The 20531-nt window shown below is 42.6% G+C and overlaps 1 protein-coding gene across 6 annotated transcripts in view; it reads right to left on the bottom strand.

Annotated features, from left to right (window-relative positions):
* Positions 1–20531, bottom strand: part of RNLS (renalase, FAD dependent amine oxidase) — an 83824-nt gene that overhangs the window by 23597 nt on the left and 39696 nt on the right. For 5 of the 6 annotated variants that reach the window (XM_035330744.1, XM_035330745.1, XM_035330749.1 and 2 more), the window contains one exon: positions 1934–2107. The exons of the other annotated variant lie outside the window; for it this stretch is intronic. In XM_035330744.1, coding sequence (XP_035186635.1) covers positions 1934–2107 — 174 coding nt within the window. The remainder of the gene's footprint in view (positions 1–1933; positions 2108–20531) is intronic. 6 annotated transcript variants of the gene reach the window in all.

Below are 20531 nucleotides of genomic sequence, written 5' to 3'. Positions count from 1 at the left end.
AATAAAATAAAATAAAATAAAATAAAATAAAATAAAATAAAATAAAACAAATAAAATAAAATGTGAAGAGCTCCCAAGCTGGAGCACACAGTCTAGAAGGAGAAATGAAGGGAGCTGGGCTTGTTGGACCTGGCTGGGGGAGGCTGAGGGAGCAAGGGATCTAAGAGCAGCTGCATTGGGTTTATGTGGGGAGGGTTTGGTAGCAGGAGGGCTGCAGGGTTGGACTTTGTGAGAATAGACAAGGAGATCTCCGTGTTAGAGAAGAACCAGCTCTACCTATCTTCAAAATGGACCCATCACTGGCCAGAGCTGCGCCACTGAGTGATGTTGGCTGTGCCTCTGGGAGAGCAGATTTAAGGCTTAAAAACATTGTGCAATAGCACAGTGCTGGGAGGGAGGAGTGAGAAAATGTGAGAGAAACAGCGCTGCAGACACCAACATCAGTGCTGAAAGATGGCAGATGCTTCAAGCATGCAGCAGCAGTTCCCCTGCGGCCTGTGGAGAGGACCCTGGTGGAGCAGGCTGTCCTCCCGCAGCCCATGGGTCCCATGGTGGAGCAGATCTCCACGCTGCAGCCTGTGAGGGAGCCCACAGTGGAGCAGGTTCGTGGCCAGAGCTGCATCCCATGGGGGACCCATGCTGGAGCAGTCCTGCCCTGACGGGTTGTACCCTGTGGTACAAACCCATCCTGGAACAGTTCAGGAAGGACTGCATCCAGTGGAGGGACCCTACAGTGGAGCATGAAGTTTAACAAAGGAAAATGTGAAGCCCTGCAACTGAAAGGCGGCTGGCCCATGCAACACTACGTGCTGAGACTAAGGGAAGAGAAAGCAGCTCTGCAGACAAGGACTTGTTCATATGGTTCAGAAGTCATCAGTGTGCCTTTGCAGTAGTAGTACTGCAGCCTCGCTACATCTCCATCCCTGAAGATATTTAAAGGCCAGGGCCTTGAGCAACACAATCTAACTTTGCAGTTGGATCTAACTTCAAACCTTGAGGGGAGGTAGGACCAGACAATCTCCAGTGGACCCTTCCAACCCAAATCACTGCAATTCTGACTGGTAGGGGCATTCAACACAAGCTGCAATACCCACAGGCTGACCCTCGGGAAGTTCAGACTGCACATGAAGAAACACCTCTTTCCCCAGTGGAGGTGCAGCCCTGGGAAAGGTGCCCAGAGATTTTCACCCCCACTTCACTTACGTGGCTAAACTTGGTAACCATCACAATGTGAGCAAGTAATAGTATTGGGAAGAATTTTAAGTTCCTAACTTAGTTGATTAAAATCAAATGCTAACAGATATTCCTGAGATACTCTATGCCAACAGACTGTTTAGTATATGAAATACATTTAATAAATAAAACATATAGGTATTTCACTGCCATCTTCCAAAAACAGATGAGAAGTGTCTGAGTTGTGGGATGTTCTCCAAGCTTTACTGAACAGCTGTACAACATGCAGCCATTTCAAGGATTTTCCGTCATTATAAAAGCAAACTAGCTAACTCTGAATTAGACCGAACAGCCTCAATTATATAACTTGTTACTACTTCCAAACATGCTTAGTGGAGAGAACAGGAGTTGTAAAGTAATGGATGATGGGAGATAAATTGGCATGTGTGTGAATCAATGTTTAAACAAAGGAACTCCAGTTCTTTCTTGGAATAGCAACATTTTGATGTTTTGAATCCCCTGACACTGGTTTCATAAATGCAGTAACGTAAACCATGTACTGGGTGGTGATTTTCTGAGGACCTTCCCCTTTTCATTTTGTATTTTATTACAGGCCAAATGTGACATTAGTTGCTATCCACTGCAGCTTGGAGTTAAATACTTGCTCTGTTCAGAATAGCAACACTCAATTAAACAACATTTTTCATGATCTACACCCTCTATTGTCACTGTGTTTAAGGGAAATAATGGGAGCACTGACCTATATTGCGTTTCTTATTATCAATGGAGATGAAGCGTATGCAGGGATTATCGGTGATGTACTTTGCAGCCCAGGGGACATCAATACACACACCAGCTTCATAAAAAAGTCCCAGAGCGTAGCGGGAGGAGTAGCTTGTAGCTTTCAGTTGCTGCTTTTGCCTTTCATTAATTACTGTGGAAAAAAAGGAAAAAAAAAAATCAGACAATTCCTTTTCTCTCAGAACATTAAATGTATGAATCCTATGGTTAAGCTTACTCCTTCCTGAAAATGTCCAGGCTGCTAAAACAAAGAATCTAATACTAAGCCTAGTGTTTTGCAATACTTTTTCTGGGACACCTCTTCATGAATTTTTAATGGCACATTATGTAACGTAGGCCCTTCACGTGCAACCCTCCCCCATCTGTTGGTGGTTGGTTTGTTAGTTGGTGGAATCTCTCCATTAGTCACCTCTGATTAGAAACTTTGATGATAGGTGACTTCTTCTCAAATCTTTCCTCAAAAGGCGGAAAAATATTTCTTGGTGGAAATAAGAGGTCACAGTTTGCCCCTACAACATAAAGTGAATGATTGTATGATTTCACATATCTAAAAAATCATAGAATCATAGAATATCCCGAGTTGGAAGGGATCCATGAAGATCGAGTCCAGCTCCTGGCACAGGTCTACCCAAAAATTCAGACCATGTGACTAAGAGCACAGTCCAAACACTTCTTAAACTCTGACAGGCTTGGTGCAGTGATTACTTCCCTGGGGAGCCTGTTCCAGAGCGTGACCACCCTCTCAGTGAAGAACCTCTTCTGATGTCCAGCCTAAACCTCCCCTGCCTCAGCCTGACACCATTCCCACAGGTCCTATCACTGGTGACTAAGGAGAATAGATCAACGCCTTCCCCTCCACTCCCCCTTATGAGGAAGCTGTAGGCTGTGATGAGGTCTCCCCTCAGCCTCCTCTTTTCCAGGCTGAACAGAACAAAGGAACTCTTGAATTTCTGGGAAAAATAGTCACCCTGCAATTTCTATGTTGCAATTCAAATTGATGAAAAAATCTCCACAGCATAGCACTTTAGCACTATATTCTTGGGTTATAGTGAAATATACAGACTATTAGCATATTAGTGATTGAAAACAAGTGAAGAATTTATCCTAAATATATATATATATTTAACACAGTATCTATCCGTGGAGACAACCTGAGAAACTCTCAGAAAGCAGAAGACCTCACAAAGGGTCCAAAGCAAAGTCCAGTTACTTCAGCTGAAAGCATCTTAAGGTAGTTAAGAAAATTTCAGAGCAATTATGAATCCATTTCTTCATGTGATTAACTCTCCTATCTTCTAATTACAGTAAGATATGCTTTTTGCCTCAATTTTCTAATCTCCATAAAACACTGCCCAAAGTAGTTTTAGCCCCACTGTGCATTCAAATACTCTCTTATTTCATGCTGAAAAAGAACACATCAGTTTGGCCAATCGTGGAGTTAGGTACCACATCTCTCTTTGTACTACAACATGGATGGCCAAAGCATCTGAGAGCTGGAGTAGCAGAGGCAAGGACAACATCATGGGTGTCTCATACTCATATATGAAACTACAAACCCTATCAGCTTGTTTAGAAATTCAATATTGAGAAGCAAAAGAACACCAATCAAGGTGCTTAATTTGATGTGAAATTTAGCCAAGCCTGACATGATGAATGTGTTGTATGATGAAATTAACAGCTGATGGCTATATCCACTGGTGCACTTCTGACAGGCAGCAGACCACATATGGAATGCATCAGGGATCAGCCCTGTTGTTGTGATCAGGGCTCTTGTGAAAACATATGTACTCCCGAACAATGGCTACAGGCTTTGAGGCCCTGCTTCAAGGACGTGGTCAAGCATCACTCATTGGTGGGAAGTAGAGAGTATTTTCTTTCCTCTGTGCTTCCACATGGCCTTTGCTTTATTCTTTTTTTTTTTTTTTCCTGTTTCCGCTTTCCCATTAGTTAAATTATTTAATTAGTAATAATGTTCTCTTAATAATTATTTTTCCCTTAATTAAATTATTCTTATCTCAACCTGTGAGTTGTTTCTTTCCTTTTCTTCTTCCCCTCCTTTTCTGAGGAGGGGGAGTGAGAAAGTGGTTGTGGTGGAGTTCAATTGCCTAGCAAGGTAAAACCACCACACCTGGAGAAAAGGAGGCTGCTCAGGGAAGCATTTGAGTCACCATTCCTGGAGATATTCAAAAGACATGTAGATGTGGAGCTTAGGGACATGGTTTAGTGGTAGACTCAACAGTGCTAGGTTAACAGTTGGACTTGATGATCTTAGAGGTCTTTTCCAACCTAAATGATTCTATGATTCTGAAGTCCCATGCTGGGTAACTAACATGGTCCTCCAGGGGGACTCCATCCTTGGGTACTGCTGCAACTTGCCAGAACCTTGAGCAACCAGCTGGAGGTGCAAGGGTGGCCATGCTGGGAGAAGGTTGGCCTGGAGACCCCCACCCTGGAGCTTCCAGCTGGAACCTGGTGTAACTGCATATCTTGTCCAAGCCACAGGCACCTCCGTGTGACAACTGACATGCATCGAAGAAAAATATTGGCATGACTGACCTTGCTGTCATGACTAATTCTGCTGCTCAAAACTGATACTTCCTGCTGTGCCAAGGTGAGACTCTAGGAACAACCGCCATAAATCAAGCCTCTGCATTTGGAGCCATAATACAGAGTCATGCCATGCCTGCCAGGGGCAGGCGTCCAGCAATGCTGGCATAGTATTTTCCTGTGGGATACACATCTGAGAATACATTCATTCACATTGAGAAGTCCTTGCAACAACTGCCACTGAATTTAAAGCCTACACACCACTGGTCTGCATCAAGGTCCATTCCCATTGCTACTGGTGTGCTCGCTTCTCAAGTAGCATCAAGGCTGTCTGGGTCTGGACTCTCTTTAATACTGTAGAAAACATGGCAGGGGTCTGGCTGCTGTTTTAACATGCAGGGGCTGTGTTTATACTAGTAAATGTAAAGAGACTGTTCTCCAGTACCTGATAGAAAACTCAAGGGTGCAGCCATCTCCAACTGGGAAGGCCACATCCCAGCTTTAAGTTTACTGGCACAGACACTTGAACAGAGCACATCTAAGAATCATAGAATCATAGAGTCATAGTCACAGAGTCATGGAATGGCTCGGGTTGAAAGGGCCCTCAGAGACCATCTGGTTCCAAACCCCTGCCATAGGCAGAGACGCCACCCACTAGACCAGGTTGCTCAGGGCCTCATCTAACTTGGCCTAAAACACCTACAGGGATGGGGCATCCACAACCTCTCCCGGCAACCTGTTCCAGTGCCTCACCACCCTCTGAGGGAAGAATTTCCTCCCAACCTCTAATCTAAATCTCCCCTCTTTTAGTTTAAAACCATTCCCCCTTGTCCTGTCATTATCTGCCTGAGCAAACAGTTGCTCTCCACCTTTTTTATAAGCCTCCTTTAAGTATTGAAAAGCTGCAATGAGGTCACCCCGCAGCCTTCTCTTCTGGCTGAACAGCCCCAGCTCTCTCAGCCTTTCTTTGTAGGAGAGGTGCTCCAGCCCTCTGATCATCTTCGTGGTCCTCCTCTGGATCCACATCCTTCTTGTGCTGGGGGCCCCAGACGTGGATGCAGGACTCCAGGTGGGACGTCATGAGGGCAGAGCAGAGGGGGACAATCACCTCCCTTCCCTACTGGCCACTCCTCTGGTGACGCAGCCCAGGATGCAGTTGGCCTTTGGGCTGCAAGCATGCACTGCTGGCTCATGTCAAGCTTTTTGTCCTCTAAAACTCCCAACTCTTCCTCTACAGAGATGCTCTCAGTGAGTTCTTCTCCCAGTCTGTCCTCCCATCTGGGATTGCCCCGACCCATGTGCAGCACCTTGCACTTGGACTTGTTGAACCTCATTCAGTTCATGTGGGCCCACTTCTCAAGCTTGATCAGGTCCCTTTGGATGGCATCCCTTCCTTCTGTTGTATCGACTGCACCACTCAGCTGGGTGTCATCTGCAAACTTGCTGAGGGTGCACTTGATTCCCTTGTCTATGTCATTGATACAGATATTAAACAGCACGGGTCCCAGAACAGACCCCTGGGAGACAACACTTGTCACTGGCCTCCACCTGGACATGGAGCCATTGACCACCACTCTCTGGGTGTGACCTTCAAGCCAACTCCTTATCCACTGAATGGTCCACCCATCAAATCCATCTCTCTCCAATTTGGAGATGAGGATGTCATGTGGGACCATGGGGTTATATGTTCCCTCCCTGTGTTTATCTAGCTGTTATTTTTTTTCTGTAATGCCTCCACTCCATTCCTCTCCACATCATGAAGATGACTAACTGAAGAGGTAGCTTTCTGCTCTCTCTCTTGATGTGACCTTATGTCAGATTGCTGCTTATCCTAACTCAGGTTCCTGGCTGGTCTTCTCCACCCCATCAGCAGCTCTGCACCCACACAGGCTTTACCTAATCACCAGCACGCCAGAGGATTGGAAGTCAGATGTCATCCCAAATCCCTTCTGAAATAAACCTTGAAATAACACCCCAAAACCTGCAGACTTCTCATTTCATAAATTTTAACATAAATACTTTAGGAGACAGAGAAACATGGGGGGCAGATAAAAGCAATGATCCACCCATGAAAGCTGGGGAGGGGAAAGGGGGAGAAATAGGTGGTAGAGTTGCCAGAGGAAGCCAGAAGACAGGCCTGCCCTAGGAGACAAGACTAGCTGAGCAAAATGGGCTTTGAAGAAACCACTTTTCCTTCCCTGATTCAATGCCCCCTCTGAGAAGGTGTGGAGACATCTGCTCCCGGACTTAGATTTTTCCGAGGAGGATCCATTCACAGAATCATGTAATCACCAAATAGTTTGGGTTGTGAGGGACCTTAAAGATCATGTAATGCCAAACCCTCTGCCATGGGCAGGGACACCTCCCACTACACCATTCCTCCTCATGGACCTCAGGAACTGCCTTGAACAGGCTTCTGCAGCATACACAAACACACAAACACTGTCCAAGGAAGAATGACCCCATACAATACACTCCAGAAAGAACAAGAAAGTGGCTGTTGCAAGAGCTGCTCTTCAGAAACATTTCTTCTCACTTGACCTTGATCTTGTCCTAGTTGAGGAACCATGGTGCCATAGTTGGGGATCCTATCTGCACATGCTGCCTGGATCGTCAGCGCTGAAAGCCCTGTATGCAACCTGCCCTTCAACAGTGCATTCTGCCTTCCTCCAGGCCAGCTGCTCCCCTAGGACCCAGCATACTGACACCTCCTGGCTGTGCAGGGACTCCATGCCAAACCTCCAGTGCAGCCTGGCAGAGCAGCCACCCTGGGCTGCAGCAGAGCACCGGCTCCCATTCCAGCTTTTTACGCTGTTTAAAGCTTTTACATTCCACCGGACACTAGCAGCTTTGTGCTTGCAGCCCTTGGCTGCTGGGTGCCAGGCTTCCTTAGTGCTGTAAGTCTCCCACAGGCTGTCATCTCCTTCCTCTTCCATCCTTCCCCTCTTCCACAGCTTTCTTTCAGCTCCTGCAGCTCCCAGGAATGGATTTTTCTGTGTTTGGCACAGCCTGCAATGAGGAGGGGATTACACATGGATATAGGGCTTGCTGGAGAACTGTTCCAGAGAAAAGGATGCCAGCGTGGCAGGGCCTTGAATATGCCCTAGTGGAAATGTTCCCTGGCCTGTGCTAACTCCCCCCTCAAGCTGCGTTTTCAGCAGTACAGGCATTTGGTGCCAGCATCCAGGAACTGTCTGGGGGGGCTCTTCATTGCCAAGTCCGAACAGCAACGTTATCAAATTCAGCAGTGGTTTGTCCCAGTTCCTCCTGGTGTATCACAAGAGCCCAGACAGGGAACAGGGCAGCAGCTAAACACACAATGCACAACGGAAGGCACAGTCAAGTGCTTGGGACATGTGTTAGTCATTTCTGTCCAATTGTAAGTTCAGAAGTGAGGGCTGCAAGGGCATGGCTGAACTCAGTGGCCCAGCAGAGCCCCTCTGGCTGTTGGGCATGGAGGCAATGAAATAAGGGAAGGGCCCATAATCCTTCCACCAAACTCTGTGTTTTGATGTCTACTTCCCTCTGCATTGTTGAGTGGCATCCTCTTTCAGCCTGCCACTGTTTGCTCAGCATTCAGCCTTTCTGTCTGCCCAAGATGTACTCGGATGTCTCTTTTTTTTTTTTTTTTTTTTTTTTTTTCAGGTAAGGACTCTGCACAGCTAGGTTTTGAGGAGTCCATCACCACCAGGCCCGTTTCTTTAAGCTATAATAAACAGAATCATAGAATCATATAATCATTTAGGTTGGAAAAGACCTCTAAGATCACCTAGTCCAACCTGTAAGTAGTCACAATGCATTACGTATTCTTGCTGTGCTTCAGAAGAATATAGAAGTCCTATAAATGAGCAAATAAATACAAAGCTGTAATATCCCACCAAAAGCATTGCTCTTTGGCCAGGTTACTTTAGTAACTTATTTTTCCTTGTGGGAAGAAAATAAACAAAACCTCCTTCAACCTGAGAAGCAAATTCTCATAGCAAAATTCAGCAAAGAGAAACCTTTGCACTGTGAGAACACATCTGAGATGTGAACTGGGGGCTGCATGGCCCAGCAGGAGCTGAGAGCTGCTTCAATCCATATCCCACCCCTGGTCAGCAGCACATCTTCGCTGCTGCATAGGAACATACCTGCGGGCTAAAATTTGCTTGTCCAGGGTTTGTCACATGGAGCACTACAGCAGGTACAACACAACCTCCACAACCTAAGCATTGCCAAAGCTTGGCCAGCCAGTTGACTCTAAGTAACTCATTTAAGATTCAGTGCCACTTTATGGACCTGTCTTCACAGGCTATGAAGTTGCAGAAGGTCCCTGGGGATGGATGCTGAACACCAGTGCAGTCATGAAAGATAAGGAACAATTCCATTGACCTTAAGTACATATGTGCATGTGGAACTTGGCAGGGGAATGCTGGTGTAAGCAGATGAAGGAAGGTAACAAACCCAGCTGAGCAAGCTCCCTACAGAGGGAAGAAGAGGGAGGGCAGGTAGTTTTGAGAGTGCGGGCACCAACCAGTCATGGAGCAGTGACTTAGACCACAGGGCTGTGAACAGCTAGGATGGCTTGTTCACAGCAAGGAAATGAACAGGTTTTGGAAGAAGTCACTTTTCAAAGTCATGGGGTGATAGAACAGTTCATAGGCTTTCAGGGACAGTGGTAGCTACTCACCAGTCATGGACAAAAATGAACCACAGGCTGAGTTCTTCAGACTCAGTTCTGCTCTATGGGACAGGCTGACCAGGACAAGTTGTTTGACGCTCAGTGTGGTGGTGCCTGAATCCACAGATAAGCCGGAGACTGAAGGGAACCAGTCCCAAGAAATGGGATGGAAACAAAAGGGCGGTGCTGCAACTTTACCCACCCACCCTCTACCTCACACAAGAAGCACACTACACCTCTTTCCTCTCTCCACTTCCACAAACAAGCTTTTGCAGTCCTGGCCACTATCAATCTGCATTGTGCACATTCAGGTGCACCGTGTCTAAATGTGCACGGAGTCACAGCTGAGCTCTGGCCTGAGGCAACTCCCAGGCTGCCAGGGGTGTGCCAGTGCCTCCGGTGCTCTCGCTGCGTCCCTGGGAGCAGGGTCTGGTCACAGCCTCTCTGGGACCCCTTTGGGGCGGGGGAGATATCTGCAGGGAATTCCCCAGTACCTCCTTGCCAAAGACACATTGTCCAAAGCATGCAGTTTTATAACACAAAATTTAAAAACTTATTAATTAATTTGCTGATGTATGTTTGCTAACCAATTCACTTAATTATTGCTTAGTTTAAAAAAATAATGCCTGTAGTTCACTGGATTCTAAACTATTGCAAATTTACAGGGAAGAGGAACTTTACATAGCTTGAGAAGACAGGCAACAAAGTGATGTCAAGTTTGAAATCAAACAACAAAAAACCTGAACTGGTTGTAAGACTGATGTTTCTTGCTTGTTTCATTCTTTTTATGTTTTAACAAGGACAACAAGTTGATCTAAGGACATGAACAGAGCTTTCATTTTGAATTTCCGTACTTTTATTGGTTTAAATGAAAACCAGACTGTTGTTTTAATGTTGTGTATGAAACCACAAAATAACTATTAATTTTTCCCATTCCAACAAAAATGGTTAAGATGATTTTAATAACACTTTGGAAAAACAGCTTTCAGACCACGGAATTGTCCAGCATACAAAAGTCAGCCATAGTGATATTTTTAAAGCCATGCATAAGGCATGAAAATTGTACATTTTCCACTGAAAAACTCAGCTACAGCTGCACTGGGAATGCCACTGAAGTAAATGTCCTCTGGAGATTCCATCAGATCAAAGCAAGGCGTATGTATACTTTATTCGCTGTTTCTCTAGATGCTGACAGCAGAGTGGGTTACTTATCTATAGCACTCCATAAATATAGCCACAGCCTTTTATCTGCTGTTCCAGTACTTAACTGTCACCTTGCTGCCTCACTCATATGGTGGGAAGGAGAGGACCCAGAGATCCCATTAGAGCCAACAAGAAAGAGGAGAGCCAAGGCTTCTGCTGGCAGGCAAGGAGTACAGGCACCGTGCCATTCAGGAGTCCAGGACTGAGCCCAGCCTCCCATCACTGAAGCCAGAAAAGCAAAAATAAACCCATCTGTTCTGGTGGCCAAGAATTGATGATGATGACCATGGTGTCACTCTGGATGTTCAGACACTTGCCAGGAAATAGAGGAGGGATTAAAATACGCACCTTTACCTGAAGAAAGGCACTGAAGAAGTGAGGTAACACCTGAACTGCTCGCCACCAGAATGTGGCAGGTATCAGAGGCTCTGGAAAGGACTGGACTTGCAACTGCAATTATAAGCAAGCAGAGATGAGAAAGAGAAATGATGGGAGGGCAAAGGTTTCAGGTCAGTATGGTGACATTAGCAGACAGTTCTCATGAAGTTTCATGTACCTGTTGCTCTAGGTCACAGCTGCTGGGGACAGGGAGAACTGCAGGGAAAAACAGATGGTAGGATGAGATGCATTGAAAAAATACATGTTTTGGAAAGTTTTGCTATTCCTAATTCAATAATTGTAAAAGCTTGTGTATTCTTATCTCCCAATCACGCTACCATGTGACTTTAGAGCTCAGATGGGATGCTTGCATCCAGCTCTTGCATGCACATAAGGATGTGCTGGCAAACTTGGGTAAACAGTTTGAGATCTGGTTTGAAATACTTCCAGGGATGAGAGGGAAAATGTTTTTTGTTTCACTGTCCGGTTTTGTTTGGTGGCACAGAGGATGCTGAAGCCTGATGACTAACAGCTCTGAAGAAGATGACAAGCAGCCAGATATAGATTCAGCTTTGTCACTTTTCCAGTGTCCTCCCAACTGTGTGTAACTCCTATTCCACATGGGCCTCCTTTCTGTGCATAAGCCATTCCCACAAGCAGGTGTGTTCTATGGCACCAGTGGTTTCTGCTCAGCAGAGCAATCCTGCTGGGGCTGTAATAAACCAGGAAAAATGAAAATACCCTGAAGGACACTGAAGGACACATCAAGGGATGAAACAACCCCCAGCATCCATCCCCAAGAATCACAAGAGGCAAAAGGCACTTTTACAGCCACCTTTTATTCCTCTCTGCTTAAGTTTTAGTGAGCAAAATTTCAGTTGAAGCTTTGCCAGCAACTGTGGCTTACACAGTATCTCCGCACCGATTCCCACTTCAAAGTATTTGCAAAGAAATGTCCCCTTCATCTCCTGAAAGGCTCAGCATCAAGGATGGATAGCATGATGCCCCCGTGTCCCAGGAGGAACCCACCTAGCTTTCGTCACAGACCCATCACTGACCCCCAGCTTTCAGAACCTGAGCTTTCCCTTTGTGAAGCATAGCCAGTCCTGCACAACCTCTGGTCCCCACCTGTGGCTGGATGGCAGAGACAGAAATAAAAATGCTCTGCCATTGTTGATTTCTCTCCCACCTTCTGGAAAATTTTGCCAGGCATATAGATTTAAGAAGATCTGCCTTATTTATAGATAATTTTGGTAGATTTCATGTTTTTCAGCAGATGGATTAACTGAAAATTGAACCTTTTATGTGGAAAGGAGCCCTGAAATCCTCTAATTCTCAATTTGGCCCTTGAACATGAAGGCTTCTTCCAACCTAAAAATATTTTCAATACTTCATTTCTATGAGCATACACTTTTCTCACAGCTTTGCTCTTGATAACCCTGCAAATGTTGCTGTCCCCCTACAGGTTTTATTATTTCCTTGCCTTGCTCAAGGTTTTATTTGCAGCATCTGATTTACCGATTTGCTGACACAAATCTAAATACATCCATCAGATGTCATCAGTGACACAAATATTTTTAAGTGACTACTGATCATCACTAGTTAAAAAGTTCAAAAGGAAACACTGTGGTTAAACAGTAACAGATATTTTTAACCTGGGCATCTTGTTAACAGATTTTAATAGGAGGTCCCAGGCAGCTCAGCTAAGTACCTGGAGATACACCATGCATTGTCACAGATGACAAAGCACTACCGTATCTGTGTTTGGAATATGCATTATTCAGAATGGCATGTTACCATACTCTGCACACAGTGAAGCCTTTTTGGCTGGCAACCCCTTTTCCTCAGCAGGCTTACAAAGACCTTGTACACAGCTCTCCAGAGCACAGAAGTGCCGCTCTGAGATCCCAGCTGGTTGGGGACAAAGGGCAGACTTCTCAGTCAATCCGCTACTGCATGGTCATCGATGCTGGCACCACGCCACGCCACTGGCCCTCCACCATTGCACTGACCATTTCAAGAAGCAGGCTGTTCCTGCTTTTGCATTTGGATAGGAGGGAGCAGAGGTTATGAGAAAGACTGTGTTCTCAAGTTTAGCTGCCTTATCAAACAACCTGAGATTTTAAAAAATGCATCCTAATGGTTGTTGCCTGTATTTGTATCAAAGTAATGAACAAGTTGCAATATAGTTTTCATTTTCTTACCATGCTCTGCTTCTTCTAGAATAATCCTGTTTGGATACAGTGCAATGCTTCATACTGAAGGCACACTGTGTCCCGACTTAGAATAACAACTTAAATCATTATTTCAAATCACTGCAGACCTGATTGATGTAAGAGAAAGCTGATTTATCTAAAGTTTGCGGCACATGAAAGAAACACAAAGGTGTACTTCGAATGATTATTGAGTGGACGAGAAAAATGCTGAAAAAATAGATGGTATAACTTTTTATGAAGTCTCTAATGATTCTGAGAAGAACTAAGAGCTGTCCATCAGCTGCTCTAGACAAGATGATTAGCAACTCATTATTAAACTAAAACCTCCATCAATTTGCATAAGAAACATTTACATTCATTTCCTACAGTGCCACACATTGCACTTGAGTCAAATTCTGCTACAAACAGTGAAACGGAACTGTATCACTTTTAGAACAGTGGACAAGGCTGGCCTGATGGCAGGTGGCTGGGCGCTGCTGTCAGCTGGGGTATAGGCAGGTGGCAGAGGAGAAGGGATGGAGAGATCCTCTGTGGGACATTTGCTGAGGGAAGAGCAGTATTGCTCCAGGAGCTGATGCACTGGGACGTGCGCACAGCCCCAGCTGCATAGATCCTGCCTTTTGGTGCTGCAGGAGACCCCAGGGGCTTGCTGCAAAACTGTTTGGTTTCCCTCCCCTTAACTCGATCCCTGATTTTACATGTAGGCCATACTTTCTCCAAAAAAACCCTGACTCAAATCACTTATCTTTTAATTTAACTCATTTTTTAAATTTAATAATCTTCCATCCTCTTGCCCCAGTTTGGTAGCTTGTTCTCAACCTGAAGGCTGCATCACATACAGCTGAGGAGCTCTGCGTTGTTCTCATCAGCCTGTATGCACAGGGTCTAATTTACAGGATTTAAAACCTATGCTGACATTAGAATCTTTTTTTTTTTCATTTGTATTAGTATTTTTGCATTTGTATTAACTTTTTAGACTTACTCTTTCGATGACTGGGTTGTGAGTGGAGAAGCTGATTCTTAACCAATAATCTACACATCTCCTTAGCAGTGCCATGGTAAGCAATACAGGCCCTGAAGATATATATACAACAATGCCATATGCCATTTTAGTCTCATGAAACTGCAGCGCATGTGATGTCCACACACAACATATCATGGAAATGCTACTCACTGCAGTTTATTTTATCTATGGTCTTGATTCATTATGAAACCACAGTGTTTTGCAAAATTAATCACATCTTAGTTTATAATATTAACATCTGTCTAAGATTCCACCCTAGGAAGAACAGGATGTGCTATTTATAAGCTATAAAATAAAGTAAAAATGAAGGGGAAGAGGATAACTGACATCATCACCAAACTACTTATGGTTATATCACCACATACCTGGGGGATGAAAGCCAGCCTTCCTCAAAAATTCAAAATGGTTCAAAATTAGCAAGTTTTAGCTAGGAAACTTCTTCCAGATTTTTCTGGAAGGGAGCAGAGAGAAATACCTCTACAGAGCCATCATGACAGACTGACTCCTTCTAAAAGGAAACAGGATACTTGGGATTTTCCAGGAGACCGGACTTACTTGCAAATTTCAGTCATTTACGAAGAATTCCAAGAAATTAGGCAGTAAAGGCCAAATAAAATATAAATAACACATACATATGGTAAATATGTATGTAATACATATCTACATATACTACACATGCACAGTCCTGCTTCCACTTTCTAATCATTTATAGGTCGTAGAATATATAAGCTATACCATCATATAACTCTCATGAGCATGTCTGCAAACACCGTTTTCATACTACAGGCAGAGCAATGCTTACTATGTGGTATTCTGGCAAAGTCCACTAGTTCCTGTGACTGACACTGAAGTTGACAGAAGACATCTTTGAGAAAATCCGTCTTAATTTATTCAGTTACCTCACTATAGATTTAAGATCTTATCTTTGGGCTAAGAGACTTGGAAAAGTTTAGCTAAAAATATAAAATAAAGCTCATTGTCACAATTTGTCTGGATTAGTTTACACATTAAAATCCAGATTCATTTTCCTGTTGTTCCATGTCATTATAGAGGACTCAGAAGAGCTTTCTTCGTACATCATTACAAAGTAGTACACACAGTTCTTTTACTCTCTCGTGCCAAAATATAAAAGCTCATTACTTACATAATTTTAATCATAAAACATTTAGCAAATAACTTATGCACCTATTGTATGCTGCATTGAGCTGCATAATAAAGTGAGAGGATTTATTTTCTCAGAGTACAACACTAGTTGCTGAAATAGCATTAAAAGCTTTTCAAGGCAACAAAGAAAAATGTTGGCTTACTGCTCTGTGTTTTGACTCAGATTGAATAAACACATAAATAAATTGAATTAGATCTGTCTGATGTTTGCGGCTTCTGTGCTACAGCTCCCTGCTGACTACAGTGGAAGACCCTAATGGCATGCAAAGCTGAAACACAGCAAGCAGAGGCTCATCCACAAGATTTTAGTTCAGACTGAGTCCTTGCAGCACATTCCTATTACTAACCTCAAGTCAATACCTGTAATACAATATCAGACAGTGGTAATGCATGCTCACAGAATGCAGCTTTACAATAATGGACAACAAAGATACTTCAATTTAAATAAATACTGGATAAAATGCTTTCAGGCATTAATTATTAAGGAAGAACTCAGCCAGCCACTGGAAAGTGACTTAAGATTAAAAAACAAAAACAAACAAAAAAAAAAAAAAACACTTTTTTTCCTCTCCTTTTCAAGCAGACAAGCATGTCTAGTTTATTATCAGGAGGACATAAAAGGAAAGAATACAGGCAGAGTTGGTGCACCTCAAAAAAAACAAGAATAATGTTCAGCTTACAAAAGTCACCCTGGGGGAGTTTTGAGGGGATTTCTCCTGCATTCAGGGGAGACTCGTTAGTAAGTTCGAGCATTACCTCTGTTTAGAACTTTCCTCTTTTTATTTTCCGTATCAGTCCAAACAGCTTTATTAGTCTTAAGTTCTTGTACTGGAAGAGAGGTTTATACTTCCAGAGACTGCTAATACTATGCAGCTGTCTCTTCCAGGCTGAAGAATCCCAGTTTATTTAGTGATCCCTTGCAGGGAAGATGCTCCAAGCCTCTAGTCATCGATCCCTGTGGGCATCGATCTCTGAACCTTTCTGAATGATGAAAACACAGCTGCACTCAATATTGAAGATGCAGGCACATTGGAGATGTATATAGCAGCATTATTACATCCCCTTCTGTTCTCTATTTAATTCACGTTTAACATTCACACACTCCTTGGGAGAAGCGAGCTTATATTTTCATTGGACCTCAGGCTCTCAATCAAGTTTGATGATGCTGAGATCAGGTCTCTACATCTCCATACGTTTCCCAGATGAGGAAACACCATCAGAAGAAACTTGTCCTTATGAAATATGAACAGGAGCCTGAGCAGACAGTTCTGGTCTACTTCCTTGCCTTTGTCGCTAACCTGCAATGTGGCCTTGGGCAAGGCACGTAACCTTCCCATACACAGATTTTCTAGTACTAAAACTAAAATAATAATGATCTTTCTCATAATGTTGTAGAAATTAATTAATCACTTGCATCTGGACTCTAAATTCCTTCCTAAATAGTATCTGTAGTAGAACTGAAGTAGAAGATGTACTCAAGAAGTGGTCTGCTGCCATCCCTTCCTCTTGTGATAGTGGAGCTATAGTTTCCGTATATTTTCTACTGCTAAGAAAAGTGTGTGTTAACTACTACACCATCTGTCTGCTGCTTTAACTATTTAAGAAAAATGTCTGCTGGGGAACTTAATGACATTACTCTTCTGTAGGGAATTTTTGGTCATCTACTCTACTGTTAACTCTCACTGTAATAGCTTTGTTTACTCATTTCATTGTAAACAGTTTCTTTTCATTACTATTATGACCATAAATTTCTATCTGCAACGTAGTCAAGCTTAAATGTTTCCATTCTTCCAGCTGATTAGCTTGGCCTGAAGTTGCCTATGTATTTTATCATTGAATAGGTTACCTCACAGCTCTGCTGGTTTCCACTCTCTTCTACTGAAGTAAACCTGGACCTATTAATGAGGAACACAATGCATACTGATACATCTCTTGGAAAGGAGAGTTTTGAGCTTTTTTGGATCTAGTGAGAGCAGTGTTCTCGTAAAATGACTCTCCTAATGCATGGCCAGGCATATCTGCAATCACACTGACCTTGTAAACCACTTAACTGAAGAAACAAACTACACTGTATTCACTGATTTGGCAAAACCTTGAAGTAAGTTAGACACCTGGCTTTCCTAAGGGATGTAAGTCATGATGGTACAGTCAAACATTTACATGGATAGAAACATGGTTTAGTGTGTGTTATTTTTTTATCTGCAAAGAATTATTCCATTAAGGACAGGATGGGACTCAGCTGTCTAATCTATTCTGCTTCCAACAAAGCAAGGCAGGGACCAGTATTTAGGCAAACAAAACATAGCAAACAAGTCCTCAGACGAAAAGGGATTCTGAAATGAGCCTTAGTATGAAGAGTTCTGAAATCACCCAAGAAAGGCCAATTTGCTGCAAGGACATGTTTTTTCCTGTTTGATAAAGTACTGCCTTCTCCTGTGGTTTGGTGAGCTGGAACCCCAAGAAATAACAAATCATATTGTTCGTGTCATTGTATGCTAAGGAAGGTGTCTACTAATTAAAAGGAAGAGGGATTGTCATCAGAGAGCTGCTGGTAAGCAGCAGAGGAATGGCACTAGCACAGAGACAGTATCAAGGTGCTAGAAAATCCATGACAAATCACGCAAATAGTTGTAGAAAAAATGGCTAAATTATATTCAGATAAAGTCTGTGATTTTCTACTGTTGGGAGAAATCTTCTCATCATGAGCTTAAACACTGAATACATTTAAATGTAATTTAAACTCCCAATGAGGCTTTCAAGTCAATGTTTTCAAAGGCTTACAAATTATTTTAGAGGATAGGCTCATATTCCAATAAGCAAAGACTGAGAGAACTGTGCTTGCTTTGTCAATGTGCTTGCTTATAGAACAAGTACTAGGACGATGCAGTAGGTTTCAGATGGAAGAGAGGAAGACATAAGGCAGAAAGTGTGAAAGATTCAGAAGGATAATACAAGGCAAAGACACTATTTTCTGACCTTATTATCAGAGAACACAAATACTTGCTAAATGTAATCCATCACAAATACGCATGTGTAAATGCAATGCCCATTCGAGGGCCTATGCTAGCACTAGCAGCTTTCTGATTATCAGCACTTTGCCTAATTACATCTAATTGCTACTAGTCTCAGAGGAAGGCTGTAATTTACCCCAAATACTTATTACAGGCAGCCAGTAAAAGTACCTACCTGACTGATCAGTATTTTAGGGGATCGTAGGTAAGGAAACAAAACTGTAACATTTATTCTCTCAGGAAGAAAATACTAAAACTTGCTCTTTAGATAAGTTATTTTATATAACATACTATCTGATGGGAAGGTTTGTTTTTAGAAGCTGTCTGCACGGTAATAATTAGTTCAATAAAATTTGGGGCACAAAGTTTCAGGAATCCATATCCTGAGATACAGCTATATGGTATTAGAGCATCATGAGTGATGCTTTTTGTAATCTTGTCATAAACATCTACAGATGAAAATTTGGATGTAATTTACAGCTTAATAATAACAATATTATGTACAAAATGTAAAGAATCCCAGTACATTTGTTTTAATTTCAGAAATATTCAAAAGCTTTGAAAAATAATGCTAATTCACTTGCTGGGGAAGAAGAGTCTATTGGACAATGGGAAATGCCAAGACTTCACAACTACCAGCCTGGACAGACATTTCCTGCACTAATAATTTCTTATTCACCACAGTTTTCAGAATTCATTCCTCCTGTCTTCTCTAAAACTTTCCCTAGATAAATCATTTTCTTTTAATCTCACATCAAGTTACGTTGTCTTTAATCCCATCCATGAGAACTGTGACATACACAATAAACCCAATCACATAAGTGAAAAGATGCAGGATGTGAAATGTCACTTAGAATTACATATGCTACACTTAGATCATCCATATGAGATTTGCATTTTTTAAAAACAAATATTTTGTGGCTATATATATTTGGGGGGGGGGGGGGGAGGTTGTTCCTATTTTTCCCTGCAACTGAATTAGTTGTAGACTTCATGGGGCTTTCCTCCCAGGAGTTCTAATACAGCAGAGACTGGAAAAGCCGAAACAAACAATTTTATCCTTTTACTATTTTTAGAAGCATATTTGAATTCTTAAGTGCATATTTTTGTAACTAAAAGGATGGGGGAGAGAGGAAAACATACTTTCCGATACATTCCAGTACTGCAAACATAAGAATCTGATGTGGAGGATGGAAAGTGATAGGAAGGAGAGAGAAGGGAAGAACCCATCACTGAATAAAGAAATGCAAGGGAGAGAAGTAGAAGAGATGAGAATCCAAGTACCAGGAGATATGTACAGCAGGAAGACAACATGTATTTACAAGGCAATAGGGGAGGAGGAAAAGACAATGTAAAGCATGGTAGAGATAACAGATTTACAAAGAAAAAAGTTTAAGGATAGTCACTTTTCCAAAAAAGTAAGGGATGAATTGAGAAAAATGTGAACTAAAAGAGGAAAACAGAACTGAAATAAGACAGAGGCAGAACAGAATAAAGGCTCACAACTAAGATTAACAGATACTTTTGTGCATTTCCATAGCAGATGTTCTGTCTCCCTAAATTTAGAAGAGACAATGGGATGAATCCTTTTACTGAATTGGCAGGGTACTTTATTTTCAATTATGTGGTTTAATAATTAAAGTTGCCTTGGCTGGTGCTAAATGTCTGAAAGCCTGTACCATATTCTGGTACCTTCACTCTGAGTACTGTGGTTTTTGGAGATATTGCTTAAGATAAAAACATTTTTCTGCTTTCTTCAACTGTCCTAGGTTTTACAGCAGATGCTGGTTTGAGGGTCTGTGCATTTTCTTAAAGTCCAAACTACAGTCACATACCTAGGCAGGCTCTTCAGTTCCTGTTGTTTTCATACTAAAATTTAAACAAGTATTTCAGATTGAAGTAAGGGACACAAAAATGTGCTGGTGGAACAGATCTAGTTTGTTGGACACTTTGTTGGACATCGTTACTGACAGGAGTCCATCTAAATGTAGATATTTACATAAGGTTCACAGATGTCACAGTGAACTTAAGAAAACTGACAATTAACTTATTTTGTTTCTGCATTTAGATTAGCCTAAAAATACTAATCTTTGCCTTTATAATGTGTCGCATAAGTCAGGCAAGTTCAGCTAACCACACTGGCCCTAACTTTCAATGCATGGTTGCCTGCAATTGCAGAAAACTAGACATCATGCCCTCAGAGGACCCCAGCAGCCCATGCTGCTACTGCTAGCACAGGTGTATCTGGAAAATACTGCTCTGCTTCCCCAAGGATATTCTACAGGCAGCTTTTGCTTACACATGTTGCTCCTCACTAGCCTCTGTATTTGGAACTCAAGTGAGAAGTTAAGTTC

The sequence above is a fragment of the Oxyura jamaicensis genome, chromosome 6, assembly GCF_011077185.1.
Source record: "Oxyura jamaicensis isolate SHBP4307 breed ruddy duck chromosome 6, BPBGC_Ojam_1.0, whole genome shotgun sequence".
NCBI classification, from domain to species: Eukaryota; Metazoa; Chordata; class Aves; order Anseriformes; family Anatidae; genus Oxyura; species Oxyura jamaicensis.
Note: the sequence above shows the minus strand (reverse complement) of the source record. Positions and strands in the feature narration are given on the sequence as shown.